The 26,427-nt window shown below is 40.0% G+C and overlaps 4 protein-coding genes across 5 annotated transcripts; 3 read left to right on the forward strand and 1 right to left on the reverse strand.

Annotated features, from left to right (window-relative positions):
- Nucleotides 1-770: 770 nt before the first annotated feature.
- mrpl9 (mitochondrial ribosomal protein L9) lies at nucleotides 771-3,965 on the forward strand. Its single transcript, XM_075449500.1, has 7 exons — nucleotides 771-1,068; nucleotides 1,679-1,838; nucleotides 1,940-2,064; nucleotides 2,157-2,210; nucleotides 2,353-2,454; nucleotides 2,580-2,663; nucleotides 3,005-3,965. The coding sequence occupies exons 1-7, from the start codon at nucleotides 988-990 to the stop codon at nucleotides 3,305-3,307; spliced, it is 909 nt and encodes a 302-aa protein (XP_075305615.1). The 5' UTR covers nucleotides 771-987; the 3' UTR covers nucleotides 3,308-3,965.
- prcc (proline rich mitotic checkpoint control factor) lies at nucleotides 3,925-10,108 on the reverse strand. The gene is made up of 7 exons (XM_075449499.1): nucleotides 9,363-10,108; nucleotides 9,218-9,265; nucleotides 8,509-8,997; nucleotides 8,134-8,226; nucleotides 7,807-7,953; nucleotides 7,213-7,278; nucleotides 3,925-6,549 (listed from the first exon to the last, which is right to left on the reverse strand). The coding sequence occupies exons 1-7, from the start codon at nucleotides 9,666-9,668 to the stop codon at nucleotides 6,463-6,465; spliced, it is 1,236 nt and encodes a 411-aa protein (XP_075305614.1). The 5' UTR covers nucleotides 9,669-10,108; the 3' UTR covers nucleotides 3,925-6,462.
- Nucleotides 10,109-12,297: 2,189 nt separating this feature from the next.
- On the forward strand, nucleotides 12,298-17,710 carry LOC142367885 (hepatoma-derived growth factor-like). Its single transcript, XM_075449908.1, has 6 exons — nucleotides 12,298-12,744; nucleotides 14,375-14,451; nucleotides 14,754-14,892; nucleotides 15,454-15,612; nucleotides 15,710-15,880; nucleotides 16,490-17,710. The coding sequence occupies exons 1-6, from the start codon at nucleotides 12,658-12,660 to the stop codon at nucleotides 16,508-16,510; spliced, it is 654 nt and encodes a 217-aa protein (XP_075306023.1). The 5' UTR covers nucleotides 12,298-12,657; the 3' UTR covers nucleotides 16,511-17,710.
- A 1,751-nt stretch (nucleotides 17,711-19,461) lies between these two features.
- Nucleotides 19,462-23,873, forward strand: mrpl24 (mitochondrial ribosomal protein L24). 2 transcript variants are annotated; one of them, XM_075449240.1, is made up of 6 exons: nucleotides 19,462-19,500; nucleotides 19,751-19,937; nucleotides 20,645-20,740; nucleotides 21,246-21,349; nucleotides 22,564-22,694; nucleotides 23,070-23,873. In XM_075449240.1, exons 2-6 carry the CDS (start codon nucleotides 19,755-19,757, stop codon nucleotides 23,204-23,206), a joined length of 651 nt encoding a protein of 216 aa, XP_075305355.1. In that variant the 5' UTR covers nucleotides 19,462-19,500; nucleotides 19,751-19,754; the 3' UTR covers nucleotides 23,207-23,873. The 2 variants fall into 2 exon arrangements, with proteins under 2 accessions (XP_075305355.1, XP_075305356.1); XM_075449241.1 differs by lacking the exon at nucleotides 19,462-19,500 and adding an exon at nucleotides 19,530-19,660.
- The last annotated feature ends 2,554 nt before the right edge of the window (nucleotides 23,874-26,427 follow it).

The raw sequence follows: 26,427 nt of genomic DNA on the forward strand, positions 1-26,427 counted from the left end.
AAAAATCAGTGGAAAAAAATTCAACATCTAAAAATTCTGTGGAAAAAAATTCAACTTCAAAAAATTCAGTGGAAAAAGAACCAGACTCAACATCCGGGTAAACAAGGAGAAGCAATCGATCCCTGTCTCAATTCATCCAACGGAAGCCAATTTTAAGATTAAGATCAGATTTTTATTGTCATGCATACATGCATACACACGAAATTTGTCCTCCGCTTTTAAACCATCCAGGTTGGCACCTGTTTGACACACACATGCACAGGGTCACAGGGTCAAGCTAATATCAGCTCAATAGATATTAGTAATATCTATTTACTAACACAAATGGCAAATAAAGTAAACTCACTCACCGAAGCACCATCACCCGAGTTGGTGGACATGGCTGATCTGTCCAATGGAGCGTAACTTAATTGGCTGCCGTTGGATGAATTGAGACAGGGATCGATTGCTTCTCCCTGTTTACCCGGATGTTGAGTCTGGTTCTTTTTCCACTGAATTTTTTGAAGTTGAATTTTTTGAAGTTGAATTTTTTTCCACTGAATTTTTTTTTAGATGTTGAATTTTTTAACACTGATTTTTGTTTTTAGAAATTGATTTTTTTTTTACACTGTTGGTTTTTCAAATTCAAAGTCTGATTTTGATGCTGTAAAAATTCAAAATTAGAAATTCGTATTCAAATTCTGATGGCACAGAAAAACTTCCATACATTTGGACACGAACGTTTTCAATGCGAAGACATTTTCCTCAGGCATGATTCGGGACAACTATGCTGCTGATTGAGGGGTCCCTTTTTACGTCAAACAACAAGGAACGCTAGTTAGCGTTTTAGCTAATAGGCATGTTGTAACATCTATGGTTGTCGTGAATTTATCGCCAGTTGCTGGATAAATTGATGGTGGTGGCGCCGAATTAAAGGTTGTTGTGGACCTCTGAGTGAATTCCGTGGGTGTAGCTGTTGAAAGTGTTGAGCAGCGCTGTTGGACGAACATGTGGAGCTCCGGCCGTCGTGTCCTTCAGGATTTGCTCCGCCAGCCTGCTGTCAGGAGTTTGTCTCTCACTCCTGCCCGGGTCAGTTTCCTAGCGCTTTACAATGGATTACTAACTCATTTCACCGCTGACCCAAAACTTCCACAAAGTTTCCACCAAAACAGACTTACCAGATTGAAACAAATCCTGTGCCAAGCAAGACCGCATTTGCAAAGTTTAGCTTCAACTGCTTTACAGAGGTGTTGATTTTATTGTCGTTAGGTTGTAGTTGGTGGTTTAGTTTAAATGTATTATGTGCATTTGATCCTTTATTGTGCCCTGATAGCACTGCAAACCAAAGCTTCCAAATTAGAAGTTATTTTATGAAGTCTTCATTCAACTAATTTCAACTAAATTTCTGCCATCTAATTTTCTGCAGTTTAACAACAAATTAATTAATTTAGTTATTTTTGCAGTCTAACAAAATGATTCTCCCAATGTGTACTTACCTGAAATTAACCCGTTTTGCACCTCCCTTTCGACTAAGATGCATGTGTTTATATTATGTTATGTTTAAGAAAAGAAAAAGTCTGAGTGTCCACCTCCCAACAGATGCACAAAGCTTAGCACAAACTTCACTCCATTTATGTCACTGGGCATTTTGCTTGACGTGACAGCAGAAATCATGGCTACTCATTTGATGTTTCCACAGCCCACAGTTGTGGTGGAGCGATGGTGGCAGGTGCCCCTGTCCAAAGTAGGCAGTCCACCGAGGCTTTACCCTCGAAGACACAGAGTCTACAAGCTGGTCGAAGATACCAAACACGCTCCCAAAGATAAGATGGAGCTCATCCTGTCTCAGACTGTACCAAGTGAGTATCTACAGCACCCGTCATGATTTTAAGAGTTGTCCCAAGAAGTCACCTCATGTATAAATACATTTTCTTTGCATTGTTCACGATCAAACAAACAGAACTTGGCGGACGAGGAGACACTGTGTTTGTGAAAAAGTCTGTCGGCCGAAATAAGTTGCTGCCCCAAGGCCTTGCGGTCTATCCATCACCAGAGAATAAACAGATGTTTGCTGAGGAGTTGAGAGTGGGTATTAGATATAAATACTCATGTTACTTTGCCATTTATAAGAATGGTCTGTGTAACTGCTCATCATTGTCATCTGTATGAATGTACAGCTTTTACGAGAGGGGAGACCAGAGGACAGAATCCAAACCCGCACTGGACAAATGGTACATTTTTATCTTCTGAACAAACTTGGATCGTATATAATTTATTCACACCTGTTATAAAATGAATAGAGGCACATTTTTAAAACAAATGGTTTTCTGGTACCAAGTGTGTGACAGACGGTGTTTTCTGGCATTTTTACAGACGTTGGAGTTTCTGAAACATTCGAAGCTGAATATAAACAAAATGCCGTCTGATGAATTTCAGCTCACGAAAGAAGTTGTCTGCAGACAGTTTGCAAGGAAGGTGCGGTTGCCTTTATCTTTTTTCTTCCTCATTTTATCTCATTTATCTTTGTTTGCATAAAGTGACTTTGCTGAGGCTAAAGGCAGTGCTGTTTTCTTTCTTTTTCTTATAAAACCTGTCTTTAGTTGGGAGTTGTTGTGCCACCTCATGCACTGAGTCTTCCATTTGAGCCAATTAAGGAATTGGGCGACTACTGGTGTGAAGTTACAGTAAGAATTTTTCTTCATGTATATGTAGCTCTTTTTTCGGTTTCTATAGTGCTGTGCGGCCTTTTTAGTAGTTAGTGGAAAGTGATCCAAAGCAACTTTCAAACAGTGAGGAGTATTTATAAGAACTTATGCCTCTGTGTTTTTCTGTTGCTGTTGCAGAAAGGCAGCACCAATATTTGATAAAGTTTCATAGAGTTCTTCTATTATAATAATATCGAAAAGTGCATTTTTCGTGTCAGTGCTGTCCCCTTCTTCTGTCAAACGCACAGCATTTATTGAAGCACAACGATGAATTATGTCCAAAAAGCATACTGCTTATTTTTCACGCTATTCTCCTCTAGATTAATGGATTGGACATAGTTCGGATACCCATGTCACTGTTGCCATATGAGGACCCTTCTGCAAGTTACCAGAAGCAGCTGAAAGCCCAAAGGCAGCAGCAGGTAGCCGCAGATGTTTCAGAAGCTGCTGCTGATGAAGAAGCTGTTTTGAAGGCCGTATCGGAGATGGAAGCTGATAAAGACTCTGTTAGTCAACCTTCAGCCTCAACAGAAACCACCACCACTGCTGAGGAAACCACGGAAACCAAACAGACACTGCAAGACACAACAACTCCACCAAGTGGAAGCCCAGATAAAAATTAAAGGACTCTGAAAAATGTGTTTGAAGAACTGTACTGAATACTGTTTTTATGTAATGCACACAGCAACAGTTGTTTGTCGAAGAAGGCAATGAACAGGACAGATATTTCAGCAAGCCGAAACAGTCCCCTTGTAGTTGTCGATGTACCAATAAAACAATAATGTAATGTGCAGTTGCATTCCTAGTGGCCCTTAGTGGCCTGGTGATCTTCCGTTGTGTTTTTCCATCTCGCATGTGTTTTGGCGTTTGCGTCGCGTGTGCTCCGGTTGTTTTTGTGATTGCAGCGTTTTACTGTTGGATTAGTTTGGCCTTTCTGTGATGAGTTTGCATGTTCTCCCCGTGTATGCGTTAGTTCTGACCGGGTACTCCAGCCTTCTCTCACCGTCCATGCATGTTAGTTTAATTGGTGACTCTAAATTGTCCCTGAACCTCTGTTGAATTAGGTCAGTCACTTTAAAAGGGGGTTAATGTATATGTATGGTTATATGGATCCTATTTCATAATGACGTGTTTATGAAGCTTTTGGGATTAGAGGAAAGGGTTCAGCTTTTTAAGAGTATATACAATAACCATGTAACAAGTACGAATGTATCTGTGATAAGTCAATAAGTCAAAGTGATCCTTGAGAAGTTATTGCTTAAATAGATTTATTGATGCTGATTATTTTTTTTCTCATTTTTAATCGATCTACAAAACAGAAAATGGAACGTTTGCAACGCACATAATTTGGCTAAAATGTGGAGAGAATGCAACTGTAGGAAAACACGTTAGATCAGAGATTTACTACGACTGATAGTTTAAAAAAAACAAAAAACATTGATAACTGTGATAGCTGACTGGTTTTAGATGAAAACACATCAAAATATAGTCGCCTTGTGGACAAATTATTTAAAAAAATGTCAATTATTTTTATTTTAGGGAAACAAACAGTTTTTAAGGAATCGTGCTTGTGTGGAGCTCAGCAGAAAGCTCCCCACAGTCGGCAAACTGTCTGCAGGCTGTACGAAGTGAGTATCTATAAAAATGTTTTCTTTTCACTTGACACGATCTAAACAACAGAACATGGTGGACAACGAGAAAGAATCTATTTGCTGAAGTACGTTGCTGCCCCCATGGCTTCATAGTCTCTCAATCACCAACAAATGAGCTGATGTTTTCCGAGGCCTTGGGAATGGTTACGAGAGGTATATTCTCACATTTCTTCACCATGTATTAGAAAGCTCTGTACAGCTGCTCATCTCTATTAAGATGCAAGGGGAACAGTTTTAACCAAAGGTTTCTGGTACCAAGTGTTCGACAGACTGTAAAGTTTCTGAAACACTCAAAGCTGAAGGTAAACAAAATACCAATTTCAGCTCACTGAAAGACGTTGTCTGGAGACAGTTTGCAGAGAATGGCTGACTATCAGTTTGTGTCCTTTAACTTGGTTTGTATGAAGGGACTTTACCGACCCTAAATGCTATCTTTTTTTTCTTATGAAAAGCTTTCTTTAGTTGGGAGTTGTTGTGCCACCTCAAGCACTAAGCAATAAGGCGACTACTGTTGTGGAGTTCCAGTTCCTTTGTGTGCAGGTAGCTGCAGATGTTTCAGAAGCTGCTGATGTGGACGCTGTTTTATAGGCTGTATCAGAAGCAGCCGAGGTGGAAGCTGGTAAAGACTGTTAGTCAAGCTTCAGCCTCAGCAGGAACCGCCTGAGCTGAGGAAACCACAGCAACCAAACAGGCAGCTCCACCAAGTGGAGGCCCAGATAAAAATTAAAGGACTTGAGGAACTATACTGCAATGCACGGGACAAATATTTCATCAGGTCTATGCATGTGGTTTAAATTAAAACAATAATGCAATTTGCAAAAATATAAATAAGATTTAATTTTCAACTGAAACAGTAAATCAGCTGGGTGTTTAATATAGTGGAAAATAAACGCTTTTCTGCTATCTTAAGGGTTTTCGATCAAAGGAAACTAAGTTATACTGAGGGCATGAAGTGTTATATTGCAGGCATGAAGAGAAAACACCGGAACACCCGGAAAACACACTGCTGCTGTGGAGAACTAAGAGTACTGGTGGAGTATTGTCCATCTATTGCTTTGGTAAAGGAAAAAGACAAATATACAGAATCACTACATCAACATTCATATAAAAGGTGTATTTGAGAGAGTTGGAGGAAACACGTTTGTTCATCAGAAAAAGGAAGCTGAATAGACAGTTCAACCCCCCCCCAACAAAGTGTTTTGTATCTAAAAAGAAGAGGTGAGAAAGAGAAAAAGTCGATTCAAGAAGAAAATACAGTGTAACAACTTTCTATCACTCCCAAATGAAATCTCCACTTCAAACGAACATGATCGGCATATGGAGAGTCTTCACAGTGGCAAAAAAGGGTGATAAAACAGATGTCTACTTATAGATGGAGCCATCACAGGATGGATGCAGCTGGTTAGATTTCCTGTTTATTGTTAAAATCTGATGGTTTTGTGGTTTCTAATGCAGCTAAAAAAAACAAATTTAAAAAAAATTCAGGTACCAGTTTGGTTCTCTGGTAACTTTCTCACCTGAAAAATAAAAACAGTGAAAATTTCTACAAAAATTATAACTAGAAAAACAAATTTGCAAACTTTTGTCACCAATTTAATGAGCATCAGAAACATAGGTTTTCTAGTGTCATTACAAAGTTGCTGATTTAATAAAAATATTCGATGGGTCAGAGAACCAAACTTTTTTGTAGAGCAACGCCTTTTTTCCTCTTTTTTTTTAAACCACAAACAATAAGTCACAGCTCAGATTACGCCATAATCAGGATACTTACACATTCAAAAGGAAAAACACATTTATGATGGCCACATTAATGTTTCTGCCACTGATGGCGTCTCAAAAACACTAGAGGGTATTTCTGTGGGTACAGTGTTTAGGAGGAGTAGCATCTGGGGCTAGATTGCAGATATCAGATTAACAGCCCGGCAAACAAGTGACCAAAAGGACTTCTGAATAGTAACAGTTCGATACAATACAGGCCGGAGCGCAGGAAGAAATATCAGGACAAGGTTTTTATACTTTTTGCTCCTAAATGCAGCGTTTTCTTCAAAGTGGGTACATTTGAAAATTCCTACTCTAATTTCAGATATGGTGTTCCTGTATGCCACCAGAGTCCACGGTTATAGCATTCAAAAACCATATTTGGCCTGGGTCTGCCGGCGGGTTAGCTTGTTTTCTGCCCAGTTGTTCTTCAGCTCCAGCTCACGTTCCTTTGCCTGAATACAAAAGACATAATGAAATACAATCTAACAGTCTAACAAATGTGCTTTCTTAAAACGTTACACATTACAGATCACTAAATCTTGTGATCAGCATGGGGTTTGTTAACAGCAATAGGGTCGGACGACGAGATAAGAATACCAGAGATGCCAGAAAGGAAAAGATAAAACCCCAAATGCTCATAAAAATTACTACTTTATGTTAAAGCCAATTACTCTCCTATCCAAACAAGAACATATCATCAAAGTTAAGAGAATTTGTTCTAGGTTGTATGAATGCCTTGTTTCGACCAATCATATGGACACGAGGCTGAAGGCTTGATGGCCAACAATCTGGAGCTGGATGCATGCCGACATGAAAATGTGAAACTTGGCTCTGTGTGTGTGTACAGCCCATTTCCCTTTGGGAATTCAACACTCAAACGAGAGAAATAAACTAAATGTTTTACTTCTTTTTAATGAAACAATGTTACATTAAATATTTGGGCAGGATAGATGGATCAAGGATTCTGATGATGTAACTTCTGCCTGATCAAAAAGCGAAACCTTTTTTTTTTTTTTTTTTTAAATTAAAAAATATCAAGCTCCTGTTAAGACCCTGATGTAAGTCACCATGCCCACGGTTGTAATATGAGCCCTCGTGTTTGGATGGTCACTCACCTGGTGAATGAGATACGTTATCTGATGCTTTCGCCTCTGTTGCCCTGTGGGTTGTTCTCCTCTTTTCTGTGGAAAGGTCAAAAAGTCAGAAATTACATTGAAATGTCACAAGTGCTTCCAATGAAATATCCAATATCACTGCATAGCCATATTTTAAGTATCACACCCATTGGCATTTTTAACTCAGCCAAGTGGGTTACGTGTTTGGTTTGGTTTGTCTGTTGGTTAACATTATTACTCAGAAAGTCATGAAATCATGTATGAGGTATGCAGTCTCAGACTGTTTGAGTTTGTAGAAACCTAAAAGGAAAAATGTTTTCCCTGTCAAATGTTTCCATTGGAGATACTTTAAACTATGTTAAACTTTTTATGGCCGGAGGGCTTTATGTGTTCCCAGCCTGAACTGAGTGTAAACCAAAAGTACACAAAAGAAACACACCACTTGCCCCATCTCAAATTAAACCCTTAACAAAACCATTTCAGGCCTAGAGCACAAACCTGAGGGCTCTTCTTTTTTTTTCTTACATAAACCCCATCAACCCTGCCCATACAAAGCATGATGCCAACCCAGCGACAGAAAGTGACAAAGGTCACCTTGCTAAAAGATTGCCGGGTCTGCTTTTCCTCAGTCATGCTCTTGGTCATCCACTGCTGATTCCCACTCAACTGGTCGTCCCCTTTGATCTCCAGAAACTTCACCTCCTCTTTGCCTCGGTTTCTTTTCCCCTGCAGTCGCATGAACTGCAGAACAAGCAGAAAATAGCAGGTCGAAAATGCACACACCCGCTGTATGTGGAGCCATTACTGAGCACAGACTATGGAATTAAAGAGGAAAATAAAGAACGTACAAAAATATTTCAAATGCATGGTTTGAAATGACAACAAAGGAGAAATATGAGGACGAGGAAGTGCACTTCTTACCGCTTCATCATCAAACATGGCGGACTGGCCCGCCTCCTCGGCCTGTGCCTCTCCAGGGTTAGGATCTTGGTAATATGGCTCATTAAAGTATCCCTGCTCAAGAAAAAAAAAGAAAAAAAAGAACACATTGCATGATGCATTTGTTAAAGATTATTTTCATTCATTTAAAGTAGAAAAAATGATCAAATGTTAAACATGTGCAAAGAGGCCTTTCTTTTATGGGTCCAGGTGCATTTTTCACATAGATTGGTTCCCGTTAGAATCTTCTTAAATACTCAAGTTTAATAAAATTACTACAATGAATTTAAACAGTCAGTCTATTCTGCATTTGGAGCTAATCGCCAATCATGCATATATGTATGAAGTCAATGATACCTGAGGGTATGCCTCTGGGCCTGCCATGGGTTGTTGATACTGATTATTTGGACCACCCCATGCACCTGCTCCGTCATGGTTCCCCCCAAAGTCGAGAGGGGCGTCTGACTGTCCTGGCTCATCAGGTGCTGCATTAGGAAGGGGTTCAGCAGGGGCTCCTGGCTCAGGACCCAGACTGGGGATGATATCAGGGAGAGGCTGGGGGCTCTCTCCAAAGGAAAAGTAGTTCTGTGGGGTTATATCCTCTTCATTGTCCTGGTCATCTGTGGCTATTTGTCTAGCCACCTGCAGGGCTGCTGACTTTGCTGCAGCTTTGATAGCAGAGGGAGATGCACTAGAACCAAGCAGCCCCTTAGCGGGAGCTCCAGGTTTAGGTCCCTTGGGTTCTTGCCGCTTAGTGAGTGTGTGAGGAATCAAAGGTCTGTCCATCTCCTTGACTGTTATGTTTTTGGGTTGAGGCAGAATAGAGGACAGGCCTGTACCTGCACCCTGGTGAAAACAGGCCATAGGAGATAGGAGAAGTCTTATATCAGAGAATGGCAGCAAGATATAATGAGATGGAGAGATATTGTCTGTCATTGATTAATTATTGTCTTACATATTTTTAGCCTTAGCAAAATACTTTAAATATTTAGGGATAAAACAAACTTTGGTATAACAACCCTTCATGTAAATGTGGATGTTATCACACTCAGTGATATTGTCTTACGCGAGCTTGTCTTTTCTTCTTTGTAGGTTCATCGTCATCCGAATCTGACTATTAATAAAAGATGAACAGATTATGAATTACAGCATGTCGTAACGCACTAGTAACAATACGCATGACGAAACGTCTGAAGTGGGTCGGTACTCACATCCTGTCTCTGGACCTGCGGCACAGCGATCTTGACAGGCTCTGTTCGTTTCCTCGGTTTAGGCAGACTGGAGAATAAGCCTCCTTTAGATGGCTGGGGATCTATGCCATCTCTCGAAGTGTTGTCCCCTATGGAAGAGTTTGCTTTCTTCTTTTTGCCTGGTCCTGCGAACCCTCCTGCAGATCCACTTGTTTTAGGAGCAGGAAGGAGAGAGAACAGGGCTCCTCCGCTTGGTTTGCTATGTGCTGCGGCAGAGGTTTCCTCCGAGTCACTGTCATCACTGCTGGCATAGGCGACTAAAGACATGTTTGCTGATGTTACAGAGGATTAGTAATCTACAGAAACTCGTGGACATGGATGACCACTTCTCCTAGAGTTGGTATAAAGTCGAACTCACACTGACTTTCCGATGAGCTGACTTCAGTTAAAGGTACGACAATCTTTTAACTCACTCTAGCCTCAGTGATAATTACAGGTGGAGCTGTAGTATCAGAAAAAAAAACTGCCTGGGTGAGCTGATTAACTAGCCAACGTTAGCTAGGCCACCGCAGGAAACGTTATCAGATTACTGACCGTTTCTTTAAACACATTAAGTCGGTCTCAAACTATTACCGAAAATAAAGAAGCATCGGCTGTGTTCTTTAACGTACAAGGCGACACTTCCATGTGTTGTTTCGCCAACAGACCTCGCTTGTTAGTCCCTGGACTTCATCAAAACATTCGCCTCTACCATTCGTGATTGAGGACAATGCAACTGCGCAGCTTTCTGCGCATCATTTTCTTCTTCTTCAATCCTAGTATATATTAACGCCCCCTAGTGGGCCAGGTGTGAATCAAAATCAATTAACAATATGTAATTCTTTGATCCTGATATGTGTAAAATATCTTTGGGAGAAACTGAACTGATCAACAATCATTGACCACTCACTTCTGAAATGACCAAGAATGTGGTTTAGTTAATTTTTCAAGAATTAACAGTGCATTGTAATGAAAAATTTATCTGGCAATGAAGCAGTTAGCACAGTGTGTATGTAACAAAGAGTTTTTAAAACTCTTGATACATTTTATCTGTGGCTGTAGACTCTAGATTATAGAGCTTTTTCTGTGTTGAACAAACAAATGGAAACCGATAATTAGGCCCACAAGTGCATCGCCTTGATCAGATGATTTCATAATGCACCTCTTGCTCTTTGATAGATAGATAGATAGATAGATAGATAGATAGATAGATAGATAGATAGATAGATAGATAGATAGATAGATAGATAGATAGATAGATAGATAGATAAATACTTTATTAATCCCAATTTGGGAAATTGTTTTGTTGCAGCAGCATACGGTAAAGATATGAAAAACAATTAAAGTAGTAAAAACAAGCCAATAGAATAGAATAAAATAAATATAAAATAAAATAAAACAAATAAAAATAGTGAATAAACATTCGCAATGTACAAATCTACAGTATTTTTTATTTTTATTTTTTGTTATTGTTTTTTAGGAGATACTTCAAGCCTATTGAGGTTGAAGTTCTCTTCCAGCCAGAGGGGAGGTGTTGAAGATGGTGATGGCTGCTGGTAGGAAGGATTTCCTGAATCGGTCCTTGTGACAGCGGAGCTGGATGAGCCTGTTAGAAAAGGAGCTCCGCTGTCCAGCCAGCAGTCTTGCAGTCTTGACAACAGAAGCTTTAACAGTGTTTTAATGAAGAAATTGAATAAACTGCTGTCCTGAAATTATCCATTCACAATAGTGACAGTCCAGTCAATGAGCTCCAAATGACAGAAGAGTGAAATACACTAAGACAGACTTAGCAGGTTCATATCCAGTGAAATCTAGTTATCAAAAAATAATAACATATTTTTTAGAATGAAGTTTTTGTTGGGTTACCAACCTGGCAAAGTGGTTAATTGCCACACGAGGGGCCTACTAGCTACAGACTTGTTCCTGGGAATATACAACACTAATTCACAAAAATACTATTAAGATGGGCTCCATTTATTGGACCTTGGCTCTCAGTTTTGGAAAAATACCTTTGTGTTAAAATCCTGAGACCCTCATCATACAAGTTATGTTGGACAGTCATAAATGTGAGTTTACCCACACCACACAAGGACATATGGGTGCCCTTACTATTTCTGAACGGAGAAACAACAAATGGAGCACAAAAGAGGCGTTGTAGAAGGTAACCCCAACTCCTTCAATCTTTTCCTCAAGGGAAATCTTCAAATACAGTGCAGGTGACTTCCAAGCATGAAAAAAATCTCTCTTTTAGAAATATACATTAGTATCGAAGGAAAAATTAGGTATCAACACCAAATAACTGGTTTGGTCTTTTTGACTCATATAATCATATATGATTTTTATGATTTATCTGTGATATCATTAGATATCGAATTACTGTAGTAGCTCCTGGAGATGAAGCTGGTTCAAACTACTTTGTGTACTTTTTACACACAAGAATAAACATATCCGGATACATGTGAAGGATTTTTGTGAGGGGCAAAAAAGCTCTGGCACGAATCTGCTTTATGTTTTTAACCTTTTTCTCTAGTCTTTAATTTTTTTTTTAGATACTGGACCATTTCAACATTTATTGAACGCATGTGGGAAGTTCAGAGGGATAGATCTTTTTTTTTTTGTGGAGCTGGGAACAACTCAGACATCTGAAATGTAATGTGTTATATTTTAAAAGCTTGAGACTATTCATATTCTAGACTACTCATATTAATGTTAAGTGACAAACAGGGAAAAAAAGGTTTTCTTTTAAATGTAGTGAAGTTGAAGTACAGAAGGACAACGTAAGGATAATGCTAAAATATTTTTGTAGCTGTAATTATTTTCCTCCACTAGAATAGTCCCTTTTCAGGAAAATATGACTTGTTTTGGTCAATAGGGGCGCTATTTTTACAGCTTCAGGTAGCTACTGGGGGGCGCGTCTGTTGAAGGGAAGCGGGTTTCAATTTCAAACCCAAATAGTCCGAGGGACGAGTCAGTGGATTGTGGGAGAGCGTTTTGAGTTAATCTTCCGCGCTTGGTCGTATGGATCACATTTAGACTAAAACTGTTTATTTATTCCTTGTTGTGGTAAAATTGCATTGCTCTGAATCCAGAAAAAAAAAAAAAGTCGTCCGCAGCGTCTTCGCTCCAGTTTTCCGCGCCTGGTTCATTGGATGATAAATCGACGCTTGGCTTGTTTTGTCGCAGGAGGTGACCACAGCGGATACTGTACCAAATTAAAACTATCTCTGTGGTTTAATTACACGCATCTCTGACACAGCAAGCAAATTCTAGTAGAAACATGCCGAGGTCCAATAGGCAAAAGGAATACAAGCCTGGAGATCTGGTGTTTGCTAAAATGAAGGGGTATCCACATTGGCCTTCGAGGGTAAGCACCCGCCGTTACATATCTCGTTTACATCGTTATGTGTGGTATTCGTTTCAGTTTGTCAGGCTCCTTTGCTCCTTTCACTGGTTCACCTGAGAGGCCTAACAGTTGTTAGCTACCATGAGTTAGCTTAGCTACGCCGAGTTAGCTTACGTTGCCAACCATCAACATACAGCTAGCAACTGTAGACTGTTACACATTTATTTAGGGTGATTCGTCGTGTTAGAAAAAACCCATTCAGTCTATTCGGCTAATTTCGTGCTAATTTTGTATCAATATTGTCAGTAGTTGCTCTTTACTCCTTTGTATGTACCACTTTCGTGTCCCAGGGGGCCTGTTAGGCTAACATCAACTTTGTGCTATTGGTAACCGTTAAAGATAGCAATGGACCAACAGAACGTTGGCTAGAAACTAACGGTCACGTCACTCGCAACGATAACGGCTGACCAGCAGCAAAAGTTAACTGACAGTTGAAGTTGAGCTTCAAACACGAGTCCGCGTTGTAGATGAGTTACAGTAAATATGTACGTGTATTTTTCTTTCTTAATCTGTTGTTTCACAGAGTAATAGCTGCTTTTGTCGCGTGCTTCTTTGTAAACATGCCCGCCAGCCCACACTTGTTGCGACAGTGTTTCTGCCCGTAAAGTTGAAATGACTTGCATTACGTCAACTCTTGGTTTAAGCTAATAAAAGATTAAATATAAATAATGATAATAAAATTTAAAAATTCCACGTTCGTTAACAAAATAGCCTGACAATTACTGTAAACAATTTCCTAGCCATTTAACGAGATAAACTATCAACTTTAAAGTCTTCTTCGCTTTACCTCTGAAACGCCCCCACACTCTGAAGTGTTGGGGATATAAATAACTATTCAAATCAAGAGATAAGACCCATAAAGAGTTATTCATCGCACACTACGGTTAAAAGGTAAAATGTACGAGCAAACTACATCAGGCCTGAAACACACTGGATTGAAGCATCAGATTTTCTGCTTTTAATATGACAATTATTCAAGCAACTGATTATCTACCCGTGCAAATTCTCAATCTTCGGTACATTAAAAGTGCATTTTAAGCAAAGCACCAAATGACTGCACTTTCACCCAAAAGTGTCACTGATCTGTGCCTTTTTCCCTCCCTTTTCTCAGTCTTATCAGCCTCATGTCAACAGGCTGCAGGCCCTGCCCCAACTACTGGTTCATAGTGGCCCTATCTGCGAATGCCAAAAGGCATTCTGGCACAGGCAAATGGACGCCATGCCCACCTATCATTATAGGACTTTACGCCACAGTGTCTTGCTGCCCTCTTCAAAAACCTGTTAATGCTGGCAGAGTAGCAGGCCTAAACGGTGCAATGACAGGTTGATGCTCCCATGGGGTTTATTAATTGTTAGACTGAATTTTTACAGTAAGCAATGAAAAATATCACCCAAAAGTGTACTCCTGTTATATGCATGACCGTCTCGTCCTATAAACCCATTTTAGCACCATTAGTGTATTTCTCAGCTGTGAAAGTTCTTCACTTTTGGTCTCACGCTTTTATCAGATTGCGTCGTGTTTTACTTATTGATATTCTTTTGAAATTGGGTGATTTAATTTCTGCTCTTTTGATTTGCTCTTGATTCACAGATTGACGAGTTACCCGAAGGAGCCGTGAAGTCACCCTCTAACAAGTACCAAGTGTTCTTCTTTGGGACTCATGAAACGTGAGTATTTTGTGTTTATTAAGACCCTCATATTCCACTTGGATGATATATTAAATCAGAAACTTTGCAAAGCATTTTATCAAAGCTTAAAAATGTCCAAAAATACTTTGAGCTTTTCCTGAACACTGTTGCATCTTCACTTTGTCTGAAGCAAATGATTGCAGTCAGGTCAGATTTCAATTAAAATATGGGATTTTCCTTCAATTTGAAAGTCATTGGCCTCAAATGACATGCGTCTTTGATTAAGAAGGTGTTGACTGTTAAGTTAAAAGAGATCACGGATTAATGTTTGACCACCACAGGGCATTTCTGGGGGCCAAGGATTTGTTCCCGTATGACGAATGCAAGGAGAAGTTTGGAAAAGCAAACAAGAGGAAAGGCTTTGCTGAGGGCCTCTGGGAGATTGAGAACAACCCCACTGTCACGCACGAAGGCAATGAGGTAGGTGAACTTTTAATGTAAGAGGATAGCTATATGTGGTGTTGACGATTGGTTTATTTTTTTCTTCTTTTATGTCCGTTTTATTCGTAAACTGCATATTGAATATGGACCTGCCCTCTGGGTCTGAAAAGTGAAGGCAATGCAGAAACTGTAATTTCTCTAATGGCCAGAAGGGGGCAGGTTATCTGAAGTTTGATTGATCATATAGAAGACCGTTTAAAAACAACTATTATTACCACTGTAATTATTTTTCCATTGAGTTTCTGGTCTCGGTTTCTATATTTCAAATATTTTTCAATACGCTGTCGTGTAAATTATGTAATTTAAAGAAAATTCATGTGATGCTTTACACTGATCAAAGACATTGGTTCAAAATGCCTCAAAACTGCCCAGCAGATACATAAGATATGGAAGTTTAAACCACAACTCTAGAGGTGCTACTGAGACAGTTTTATGGTTGGTTGTCTTTACAGTTTTTCTTTTGCCCACACTGATTGACACATCTGGAGAGACCTAAACTTTGTGCCCTCGTCTCTCACTTATATCAATTTCTGCCTTTAGTCCTCAAAGAAGGACAACTCGTCACAAGGAGCAGGGGACACAGGCAGCTCAGACAAGGCTGAAGCCGAGGGCAGCAGTGATGAGGATGAAGGGGCGCTGGTCATCGACGAGAAGAATGAGAAGGGAGGGACTAAACGAAAAGCAGAGGAGTCTACAGATGTGAGTTTCATTCTGTCAGGCAGCCCAAGTACAGACCCTCACAGTCGGATGCTAATGAAGCGCTCTCTTTTACGTTTGGTCACGTTTTTTTTGATAGGCATCTCCCAAGCGGCCAAAGGATATGGAGGCAGAAGATGACAGCAACAAGTCAAACACAGAGGCAATGCTTAATGATGTGGCTGAACCCAAGGCAACAGCACCTTCCTCGCAGAGTGAATCAAAACCAGATGAGAATGCTCCAGCAGGGGGCCAACTAACAGAAGACAAGGTGAGACATGCTTATTGATGATGCTGAAGTCAAATCTGTTAGATCTTATCCTGGGTTGGAGAGATTAGTGGTGGACATCAGCGTTCAGCAAATGGACGCAGGTGAACAGTACTGATTTAACTCCGTTATTTGACTCTCGAGGCTTTCACACTGGGATAGTCTGAAGGACTCGGTTCAATTGGGCGGGGAATGCCACCTTCATTTGGTTTGGTTTATTTTCACACTGCACTTTTGAAAGTGAACCAAAACGCCTCAACAATGTCACACAGTTTAACACAGCTGCTCGTCTTGAGCACTGTTGCCTGCAAATGTGCACTGACCAGTAAGGAAAAAAGGACAAGGAAGAAGAAAACCTCATCCATCCCCTTATGTTGGCTTGTTCACAACAAGCAATAATCCTAGCTGCAAGCAACCTGAATATATAGCCTTTTTTGTTTGTTTGTTTTTTACCAGCTTGAACTAAGACTTTCATAAACAGTTGTTAAACGCATATGTTTTCTCATGGCAATACAAAACAAATTTGTTAAAAATGTGTGCACATGTTTCTCGTGCAATGCTTTGTTGTAAAGTGATTTTCTCTAATCATTTCTCTTTCCCGTTTTCCCGCAGCCCGTGAGAGACAGCGCTTAACGTCAACTCATGAGAAAACCAAGAACCTTCGATGCTTCTCTCTGGAAATCGGGCATCAGCATAATTACCTGCAAGATGCAGATTTCAGCTGTTTAATTAATAGGAGAATTAAGAAGAAAAAAACCTACATGTTTGTATTGAGAAACAAACAAACCAACATTTGCCATTTTTTGGGATATCATATATCCCAGAAACGAACCATTTGCTAATCTGACTTCAAACAATTGAACTGAGCGCTTTCAGGCTCATGTGTAAATGGGATTTTGGTGTATATATATTTTTTATTTCTAAGTGCAATTACATAATTACAAAGACTGAATGCTAGGTGTCAAAACATTTCTCAGTTAGAAGGAATAAATAAACGGAATACTTTATGAAAATTAAACATTTAAATCAAAATTTGACAGATACTTCCATTTGGTGGTTTTAAAACGTAGATATTGTACAGGGACAAAACAATTTTCACCCACGCTTTTTCATCTGGAGTTCATAAATTCCCTTTCACCCGTCTTATCGCCTAGCTTCACGACCTCAGTCGTTTGATGCACATTGTCCTTTCTTGTTTTGTCCAGGTTATTTTTCTCTTTCCTCCCATATTCATTTACATCTAGGTTCGCTCTGACATTCTTCTGCAACGCTGGTTTTGTTGCTTTGGCGTGTACGCTTCATTGCAGGTGACCAAAATTGTGACATTAATTTCCCAGCATAACACGGATGGACTTCTTTTGAACATACTAAAAATGTAAAACCCCCTATTGAGAACAACAGCTTTTACCCGTTACTTTGCAGTGACTCTCGCAGGAAGCTGCTCTGTGACTCTTTAGCGAAACGATGAACGTATTCCACAGCAGAAAGACATTCCTGAATGTTGCGTCTCAGCTCAGTCTTGAAATGTTGAGGCGGAGCAGTGCTGATTCCTGTGAAAATCTCTCCAAAAAAAAAACCAAACCATCAACTCCACTCTTAATTTCTCGTCATAATTTCATATTTAGCTCACAGTAGCGCTGCTGCAGCTTGAGACTGAAGATGTATTTGTCACAAACACTTGACTGCACTCAGAAATGCGTCTGTATAAAATGTTTATTTTTCAGCTCTGAAATGTATCACTGAATTTGTTCAAGCTAACATGACTCGTACGGTGTCATTTTTGAAAGGAAGTGAAGAAGAAAAAAAAAAAAAAGGTGCCCGTTAAAGACTGAACCATCTGTAAAACGGCTTTGATTATGTTTTGTTCGTCCCCGCCCTGTTAACTGGAATTTGAAGTCTGTTTTACTAGTGGTCTTATTGTTTTGACTGTGAAACAAAGTTGTGGATGTCATTGTTCTTTCATCGCTTCGGTGTTCTATCGTGTGTGGCAGTGTTAGCCTGCAGTTTATCCAGTCATTAAACTAAGGGAAAGCTCATCTCCACCCCCCCCAAAAAAAGCAAGAAAAATAACTGAGTGTTATAAAGATGGCCACCTTCCCTTCACCGCGCCACTCATGTCGAAGTGTAAAATGTTTAAAGCACCGCTTGAGATCTGAAGTTAATTCCATGTGCTTAATTTAGTATTCAAGTGTAATTTTTGGTTTAGCTTTCTCTGTTACTTTTTGGAAGCCGTCATTCATCTTAGTCTGCTGCTTAGTTTACCATTGTAGTTGCCAGTCGATTTAATAAACATGTTGAATACAAAAAGAAAAAAAACAAACGTGTGTTTCATGTGTGTATCTACGGGAAACCACATGTTTCGTGTGGGGTTGTCCAAATCGCCTCGATTCGCCCAACACTTTGTGCACGGTGAAAAGCTGCCGTTAAACCAAACCTGTTGAATCGTTTCACATCTGAAACCTTATTGTGTGCGGATGTCACAAACTTATTACCTTCCCAGAGAGGCTCGCTGCACCGTCTGGCTACAAACGCTGTGAAAGCTGAACTGATTCTGGTTTTATGCAGCACGTCCTGACAGCTTTGAACCTCTCATGGAGTTTTATATGCGCAGTGTTACGTGCATATATACAATGTTTTGGATAGTTTCTCATTTCTCCTCTTTAAATAAATCCTTATGAGGTGTGGATTTGAAACTTTTAAAGCCTTTTATTCTGATATTGACGCTCTGTGGAAGCTTGTACGTGTGAATGACTGGGTTTTGATTGCAGGTTTTTACACATTTTTGCCTTGTGGTGTAAGCAAATGAGTGTTAGAGTGTGAATTAATATCTCCACCTTGTGACAGCTGCATTACATGTAGCCTTGTTAAATGTACATCCACATTTAGCCACTGCATCTGCCTCCGTGAGTGGACTCGAAATGAACCGAGTGACAACTTCTGCACTGAACCAGTCAGATTTAAGTGGTGAACTGTTCTGACCCTGAAGCACAAAGACTTAAATAAAAGAAGAAATGGAGCTGTGGTGTCAGTAAAACAGCAAATTACGGTGGAAGTAGTTCTGAAATAAAGCAACATGGTCGAAGCAGCCAAAGGGCAAACATGTAATATCAAATATTTTATCTTTATGTTGAATATTCTACATTGATTCAAAGCTCATACAAAATGAAATTACAGAAATGAGACCGTAACAGTTAGGCTGCTGGTTTCATTTTGACTACATAGGGTGTATTTTAGTGTTTTGAACTCATGGTAGTGGCTGCGGGCCCAAAGCCATTGTAAAATAGTGTGAAGGCTTTTACTTTTCCCATTTAAAATAAGTTTTCTTTGTGGTTTGCTTTCCAGGAGGGGATAAGTTCCCTGTTACCACTGATATGAGATGAAATAAAGTGCACAGATTCTCTGTGGTTTGGTTTGAATACACTGAAGGGCGCAGGCACATCTATGTGAATGTCATCTTACCAGCAGAACCCAACATCTTGCACAACTAGGTACCTGCAAACTGCACACTTGATTTCGCAGTTGCGCATGCGTTAAGTCAAGTCCGACCCTCCAGTCCAGCAGGTGGCGCCACCTTCAGATAACTGTCTCAGCCCTGCTACATGTGACATTGACATCAACAGAGGGTAAGCTTTTTCCACATGCACTAAATCAGTTTTCCTCCATACCAACAAAGTGACTATTTGAAAGACAAGTATCAGTCACATTTTGGATGTCTCTGTGTGTGCTTTAGAGAAAATAGCACTAAAGTTTTCCTTGCAATCGTAAATGATAGCTTTATGAAAGGTAACATTAGCCTAGCTTGTGTTGCGGTTGTGTCAGATTGGTGTTACACATAATACCTCCAACAAGCTTTGATTCTTTTGGTCCATGCAGCACAATGAGGCTGACAGCTCTCCTATCGATGGCAGCCAGGGTTGTTGTGCCCAAAGACTACCGCTTCGGCACTAACAGACCGTGGACCGCAGCTGCTAAAAGGCTGAATCCACCGGGGAAGAAGAGGAGAAAGGTGTTCGTGGAGCCTCTGGAGCCAGAGGACTGGTCTGTTGTCAAAGGAGATATGGTGAGAAATCAAGTCGACAGAAATTGCAAATGACGCAGCTCTCTGAAATCTAGTCATTTAAATAATCTAATATAGTTGCATAGTTAACCTCTTTCCCTCTGCATTGTTCTTAAAAACAAGATATCCACAAGTTGTAAAGACATTAAGCAGGGCAAAGTTATTGCTTTTACAGTGACTCTCTGAGTCTCAGAGCAGAGTTTGTTATTGATGTTTTGATGAATAGTTAAACCACAGCTCTGACCTGCCTTTGTAATCCTGATCCCCAGGTTAAAAAGTCAAATGTTTAGTCAGTTTTATAACTCTAGGGGTTAACAGGAAAGAGCTTATTAGAAACCACGAATGCCCATTCAAGTACAAACCTCACTTCCAGACTTACATGCTTTCAGGTTTTTTGCATATAGCCAATTTCCGGCCAGGTGTTAATGTTCGTGGTCCACAGTTCCTTTGGAAGGTGGCAAAGATTCCAGTCAAGACTAACCGCCTTTAATTTATGATAATATTCAGTCGTTGTACTCCCAGTCACACAAGTAGCAGCAGCAACCATGTTGAATGTTTTGTCTATTCAAGCAATCTTATTGATAAACTAATGGTTATACTGCAATATATTTTTAACCAATTTGATAAAGTTGAGCATCAGTAATGGTAATATCACATGACATTTAGTTCTCATTTGAGAGACGAGTATCTGCTTTTTATTTTATCCACAGGTCGAGATCCTTGCAGGGAAGGACAAAGGAAAGCAAGGAAAGGTGATTCAAGTGTTCAGACGAAGAAACTGGGTTATCCTGGAAGGACTGAACACAGTAAGCAAGCGATTTGTTTGTGGAATATTAAGTCATATTTTTATTTCTAATTCGTCTATATATATTTTTTTCAGCTTATAAGATTAAAAACCTTTTAGTCTGCAGCCGTATGTTCTTTTTGACTGCGTCATATGAATATCCTGTTGATACGTTTTATTTTTTACGAGAGAGACAACGCATATAAACCGATGCTTTGAATAATTTTGAAACATATGTGGTTGAGAAGAGATTAAGCACTGTGTAGTTTTTCTTCTGAATGCCTGCTTCATCAAACTCTCTTCAGAAATATGTTGATCTTCTCATTGCACCAAAAAGTACGGTTAGCAGTAAACCTTTTCCAGTTAGTGTTCTAAATTGGACTAAAACATGATGTATTTACAACTTGAGCTCCACCAGATGGAGCTAGTTGTCTGGGTGTGCTACAGAAGCCTTTTGGCCACACCCTGTTTGTGTTTTTTTTAGCCTCTAAAGTTGGAGAGCTGAGACCTGTTGCATTGTGTCTTAGCATCACAGGTATGTAGGAAAATCCCCAGATTACCGGGGAACCTACATTGCCACCGAGGCTCCTTTGCTGCTCCGTGATGTCGCACTCATTGACCCGTCAGACAGGTACAGTAACGTTGTGGGTTTGTTGCTGAAAAATCTAATGGTACAGCAATATAATGTCAAGGAGCAGTTCAGCAGCTTTAAAGCCTGATTCTTACTCGGCGCAACCTCGCTTTGACCCATTCTTACTAGCTGGTCGCAAATGGCGCAAACGGTCACGTGACCCAAAATTCCACCACGCCCCCCGTCGCAAGCTAAAAAATCCTCGCGCGTCGCAAGGTCGCGCACACAACTTTTTTTCTGACTTCGCGCGAGCTCAACCGGAAACAGCTGACCAAGAGAAAGGAAACATGAACACTGCAGAGACCGCGGTGACCGAGAGGGTGCGCCTCTACAAACATCTGTACGACACGTCTATGAAGTTACACTGGGACAACGTTGTCCCAAAGGACAACGTTTAAAAACGTTTGACAAAGTTCGTCTTGTTGCAAAGGACGAACATTCCACCTTCTCTTCTGTTTTTGCCGCAGCCGCTTAGCTCTGAGATACATATACAGTTCTACACCCAGAGTAAATTCATTCCGCATCAGATGTGCCAGCCTCTGCTGACGTGACACCACAGGTGGCATTGTGTATGCTTTCTTCGTATGCTTTTCTTCGTCCGGTTCTTCAGCTTGTTTCCTCAACAGTGACGCCCGCTGGTCTGGAGAGAACTGCAAATGTGACGCATACTCGGCGCAAACTGCGCTTATGAGCTGAAGGAACTGTGAAGGGGCTGGCGCTTTCGATGACGTCATTAATGGTTCTTGAGCCAGAACAGTTGCGCGGTTGCGCCGAGTAAGAATCAGGCTTTAGGCTACGGCTACACGAAAACAAAACGTTTTTTTTTTTAAAAACGGGTACGAAAATTCTTGCGACTCAGGTCCAGACGAAAACGGATGAAAACGATGCAGTACACACGCCACTGTGTCACGCCACGCTGTGAGACAATAGAAAAGTCTCACAGCGTCAACGTTTGACTGACGCAAAAACGTTTTCGCTGTAACAATGGAAACGAAACGACCTCGTTTTCAAATCTTCCCACTCTGGAACCCGTTCTCAAAAACTATCGTTTTGGGGTAGTGGGAACGCCGGCTCCGTGTGGCCGCGACAGCGAAACGATAAGAAAAAGTATCGTTTACAGTGAAAAACGTTTTTGTGTAGCCGCAGCCTTAGAGTAATGAACCAGATCTTTGATATGTGGACCACTTGTGATGTTCTGATCTTGAAACCAACAGGAGGCCCGCTCAGATTGATTGGAAGTTCACAGAGGAGGGCGAGAGAGTTCGAGTTTCAGCCCGGACGGGTCGAATCATCCCAAAACCTGTCGTGGAGCGACGAGACGGCATTGTAGCACAACAGTGGAAAGGTGAGCAAGTCCATGTTTTGACTGGTGGAGGAGTTATTTCAGGAAGCAAGGTCAGCAAATTAAAACAAGCTGCTGAACATTCTTTCCTTCTTGTGCAGAGTTGGATACTAAAAATAGGTTTCTGTGTGATGTTGTTAACAGTCCAAAAAATACTCCTTCGGAACTGAGATAGACGGGGAATGCTTACTTTTGAATCAAATTAAAGAATTCTTTGTAAATTCGCAAAGGGAAATCGTCGAAATTGCGTAGTAAAAATACCAATGCTGCATTGGTAGTTTGCTAAAAGACGAATTTTATGTTTGCTCTGTTAAATTTGTCTATTGGGGTAAAATAACCTTGTTAACGTTATTTATTTATCGCATTTTTTCTGTACAGATGGACCTAAAGATACCAGCCCCGAAGACACGCTAGAAAGGACTTATGTTCCATCTCTAAAGACCCTGGAGGAAGAGGTCATGGAGAAACTTGGTATCCAGGACAACAGGAGGCACCGGAGGTCCTATTGGTACTGACCTCAGACAGCCATGTTCCTATTGTGCCGTCCGGTTATCACAGAGACCCTGAACACACCTTACCTCCAGTGGGAGCCAAGTTGCAGGTTGAGTCCCATAAAAACTGTGCGAGGATGCCTGGAGGTAGATGAACGGACTTTAAAGCATTGTTGCAACTTACAAAAATTGTTTGTAAACATTATAAAGAGGTTAATATGCAGCATAAATGTATCATTGCTTATTACTTTTTTTTTCTGTCAAACTGGAGTTTTACTGTATATCTTTTCAATGGAAAAAAAAAAAACCAAGCATATTGAGTTCCAGTTGGAGGTGCAAGTGTCTGCTCGCCATCTCAAGAACATGTGATTGTTTTTGGCTCAGTGGAGAATTTTAGCCTCGTTCTGCTCATTGTTACAGTGTCCAACTTTTTTTGAGTATAACCATTTTAACAAACCTGCTCGCAACAATAGCAAACATCAGTTTCCAGCTAAATCTGAGAACTAAGGAAGACATTTATGAGATATTTCCTTCAGGAGTTTGTGATCAAAAGAACAACAAAAAAATGAATAGAAAACCCCTAAAAACTGGGCTTGCACCCTGGTCAACACAAATGTGACTGCAAATGTGCTCTTTCTGCTTGATGTGTAAATAAATTCTGCAAAGTTGTTCATCCCAACAACTAATAATGTGACAATGTCAGTGTTTGTTGTCTTCCACGTCGGTTCATGAAAAATGAAAGATGTGGATTTGATGCATCGGTGTGAAAAAAACATTTCAACTGAGAAGAGAAAATGACATTTTGCTCCCATCGATGCAAATAATTTTTAAAAACTGATTAGCAGTGAAACATTAAGTACTATTAAGTGTTGGCGGGACAATGTTACGACAACCAAAGGATTTATTTGCTCAAGTAAGTTTTACTGAATTCTTGTGCTTTAATGATCTTTTTAAGATGTAGTAAAAGCTTGAGATGTGCACAATCAGCACTCTGAAAATTAAAATAATTCATGCTTCCCAAATAGGAGAAAACGACCACAAAGAGACATTATTTCAGAGTTGAGCTTTTGAAAGCTCAGTCAGCAGCTCCGACATGCAAACAACTTTCCCTTTGGCACGGCTACTCAACACTCACTCCAGCAGGAGTCACTCCAGCAGCACAGCATTCAAACAAGTGTACAAAAATGTTTCAAATATCAGTGTTTTTAATGGGGAAAAAAGCTCTGTAGAAAATCTCAAGAAGATGCACAATATATCCAGAAATTCTGCAACAGGCTCCCTCTAACGTGGCATCATTCTGTATCTCGTAATCTACATAATAACTACTAAAATCAATTATTATGTATTTATGTATTTAGTTCTAGAAAAGTTTTCCAGGGAACTGCTTGTTGGATTGGTAAAAGGTTTGTCACTGCAGAGTTGACAGCATCTCCGACATGCAGCATAAATGTCAATCATGCTTTCGGCTTGAGTTGCAGCTTATGAACATGTCGCTAAACGGAAAAAAAATGCGTTCAATTAGATGCCAGTTCTGGGTCCAAACACCTTTTTGTTTAGGAAAAAAAAGATGGAGAAAAAAAGAAACAAGAGGCCATTTTGCATGAAAAAGGGAAAAAATACAAAATCCCCAAAACAGTAATTGAAAGACCCGTAACCAGCTTATCTGCTATAAAAGCGTTTACAGGGTGTGATACTTGCCAAAGAAGATATTTTCAAGCAATGGCCATGCAGGGTTCCCAAAAATATACAATGGCTGCTTTTCCTTTTTTAAAATTTTAAATCCCTTGTTTAAAGTATTAGAGAAATGAGGCATCTTTAGCTATTTCCGTTTGATAAAATCGTGTTATTTTTATTCCCTTAGCTGTTTACATTTCACATGCTCCTGTAAGAGCCAGAAAGCTTATCTAACATTCATCTAAAATGGCCATTATTATGGGAGAACGGCAGTAACTGCTATTTCACACAAGGCTTCGTACCATTAGTCTGTATTAGCCTGTTTGGAGCTTTCACGAGGCAGAAAAAAAGGCGATATTATTTTACCAAAGTGCAGACATGCAGCTCTCCAAAACCTTTAGACAAATGAGGCTGTCTTTCCAAAGTGTCTGGGAAACCATGTGGAGACTTAAATGGTTTGGGAGGAGACTACACAGACTGGATAGTTTCAACAAAGTCCTCACTCACCTCATTTGACTCTTTGCACACTGACATCGCTGGTCGTACCTGTGTTGTGTAAAAGTCAGGTGTAAAGTATGACCTCACCTCGTAAATCATGACTATGGAACACTATGGAAAAAGAAATGGGCATCAAAAGAGCCTAGAAGCAGATTTAGTCTGTCACAGGCTGCAGGAGTAAATCGCTATAGATTTGTTTATACATGGCATTACTTATTAAACCTTCAGTTATATATAATACAAGGATATTTATCATTTAGTCATTCACAATTATTGGGAAGGTGTGTCCAATATTTTTACTTGAATTGCATTGCACTGATAACTATCTGTTCAAGTTGACATGTTTACTCTTGTGATAGCTTTTGTATAACTAACATATGAAGCCAGTTGTTCCTGCCCAAATTATAGATGATGCAGATGCCTTCCTGGGCACGTTAAGCCCACATCTCTTTCCCAGTTGTGCTGTACAACTGTGTCGGTGAATACTGAAGTCCCCCTCTGATAATAATAAACTTTTTTACCTTGTTAACATGTTCATAAGATACACATCATGATACAGGATACAATACACCTCAAGAGCAAAATCAGCCATTGGTGCATTTCAAATATTGTAGAAAGCAAGAGAGTGACCATGAGATTGTCACTCTCAAATAAGACCCAATGGTGTATTTGCTCATGCAAACGACATTTCCTATAATTACAAAGACGGGTGGTCATGAGAGCAACTGTATGTGAATTGTAAAAATGGTGAAGTTGTATTTTAACCCTAAAATTATATAGTTTTCTAACCCTAATCAAGTACTCTTGGTTCCTAAACCTAATACTAGTGTCAAGTGTATCAACTGAGCATAAGTGAGACATGGTATAGTTATTATATGTGGGCCTTAAACGCACATCGCACTGTATCATATCACTCATATAAAGCTGAATTATTCTAACATCAGAAGTGCCAAATGTATCATTGCAAAAACAGTCATAGTATGGGTGATGGTTTAGAGTTATACCCCGAGTCATTACAGGCATGACTTTCCTTAACGGCAAAATCTTCAAAATGTACAATTTTACAATCACAG

Source organism: Odontesthes bonariensis, chromosome 18 (assembly GCF_027942865.1).
Source record: "Odontesthes bonariensis isolate fOdoBon6 chromosome 18, fOdoBon6.hap1, whole genome shotgun sequence".
Lineage (NCBI taxonomy): Eukaryota > Metazoa > Chordata > Actinopteri > Atheriniformes > Atherinopsidae > Odontesthes > Odontesthes bonariensis.

Excerpts from the sequence above, each read along its gene's own strand:
- LOC142367885 (XM_075449908.1), top strand. The coding sequence starts at position 12,658 with ATGCCGAGGTCCAATAGGCAAAAGGAATACAAGCCTGGAGATCTGGTG. Across the intron at positions 14,893-15,453 it reads TCACGCACGAAGGCAATGAG|TCCTCAAAGAAGGACAACTC; the intron begins GTAGGTGAACTT and ends TTCTGCCTTTAG. Across the intron at positions 15,613-15,709 it reads AAGCAGAGGAGTCTACAGAT|GCATCTCCCAAGCGGCCAAA; the intron begins GTGAGTTTCATT and ends TTTTTTTGATAG.
- mrpl9 (XM_075449500.1), top strand. The coding sequence starts at position 988 with ATGTGGAGCTCCGGCCGTCGTGTCCTTCAGGATTTGCTCCGCCAGCCT. Across the intron at positions 1,839-1,939 it reads CCTGTCTCAGACTGTACCAA|AACTTGGCGGACGAGGAGAC; the intron begins GTGAGTATCTAC and ends TCAAACAAACAG. Across the intron at positions 2,455-2,579 it reads GCAGACAGTTTGCAAGGAAG|TTGGGAGTTGTTGTGCCACC; the intron begins GTGCGGTTGCCT and ends ACCTGTCTTTAG.
- prcc (XM_075449499.1), bottom strand. The coding sequence starts at position 9,668 with ATGTCTTTAGTCGCCTATGCCAGCAGTGATGACAGTGACTCGGAGGAA. Across the intron at positions 9,266-9,362 it reads CGCAGGTCCAGAGACAGGAT|TCAGATTCGGATGACGATGA; the intron begins GTGAGTACCGAC and ends TTTTATTAATAG. Across the intron at positions 8,227-8,508 it reads GCCCAGAGGCATACCCTCAG|GGATACTTTAATGAGCCATA; the intron begins GTATCATTGACT and ends TTTCTTGAGCAG.
- mrpl24 (XM_075449240.1), top strand. The coding sequence starts at position 19,755 with ATGAGGCTGACAGCTCTCCTATCGATGGCAGCCAGGGTTGTTGTGCCC. Across the intron at positions 20,741-21,245 it reads TCCTGGAAGGACTGAACACA|CATCACAGGTATGTAGGAAA; the intron begins GTAAGCAAGCGA and ends ATTGTGTCTTAG. Across the intron at positions 22,695-23,069 it reads TGTAGCACAACAGTGGAAAG|ATGGACCTAAAGATACCAGC; the intron begins GTGAGCAAGTCC and ends TTTTCTGTACAG.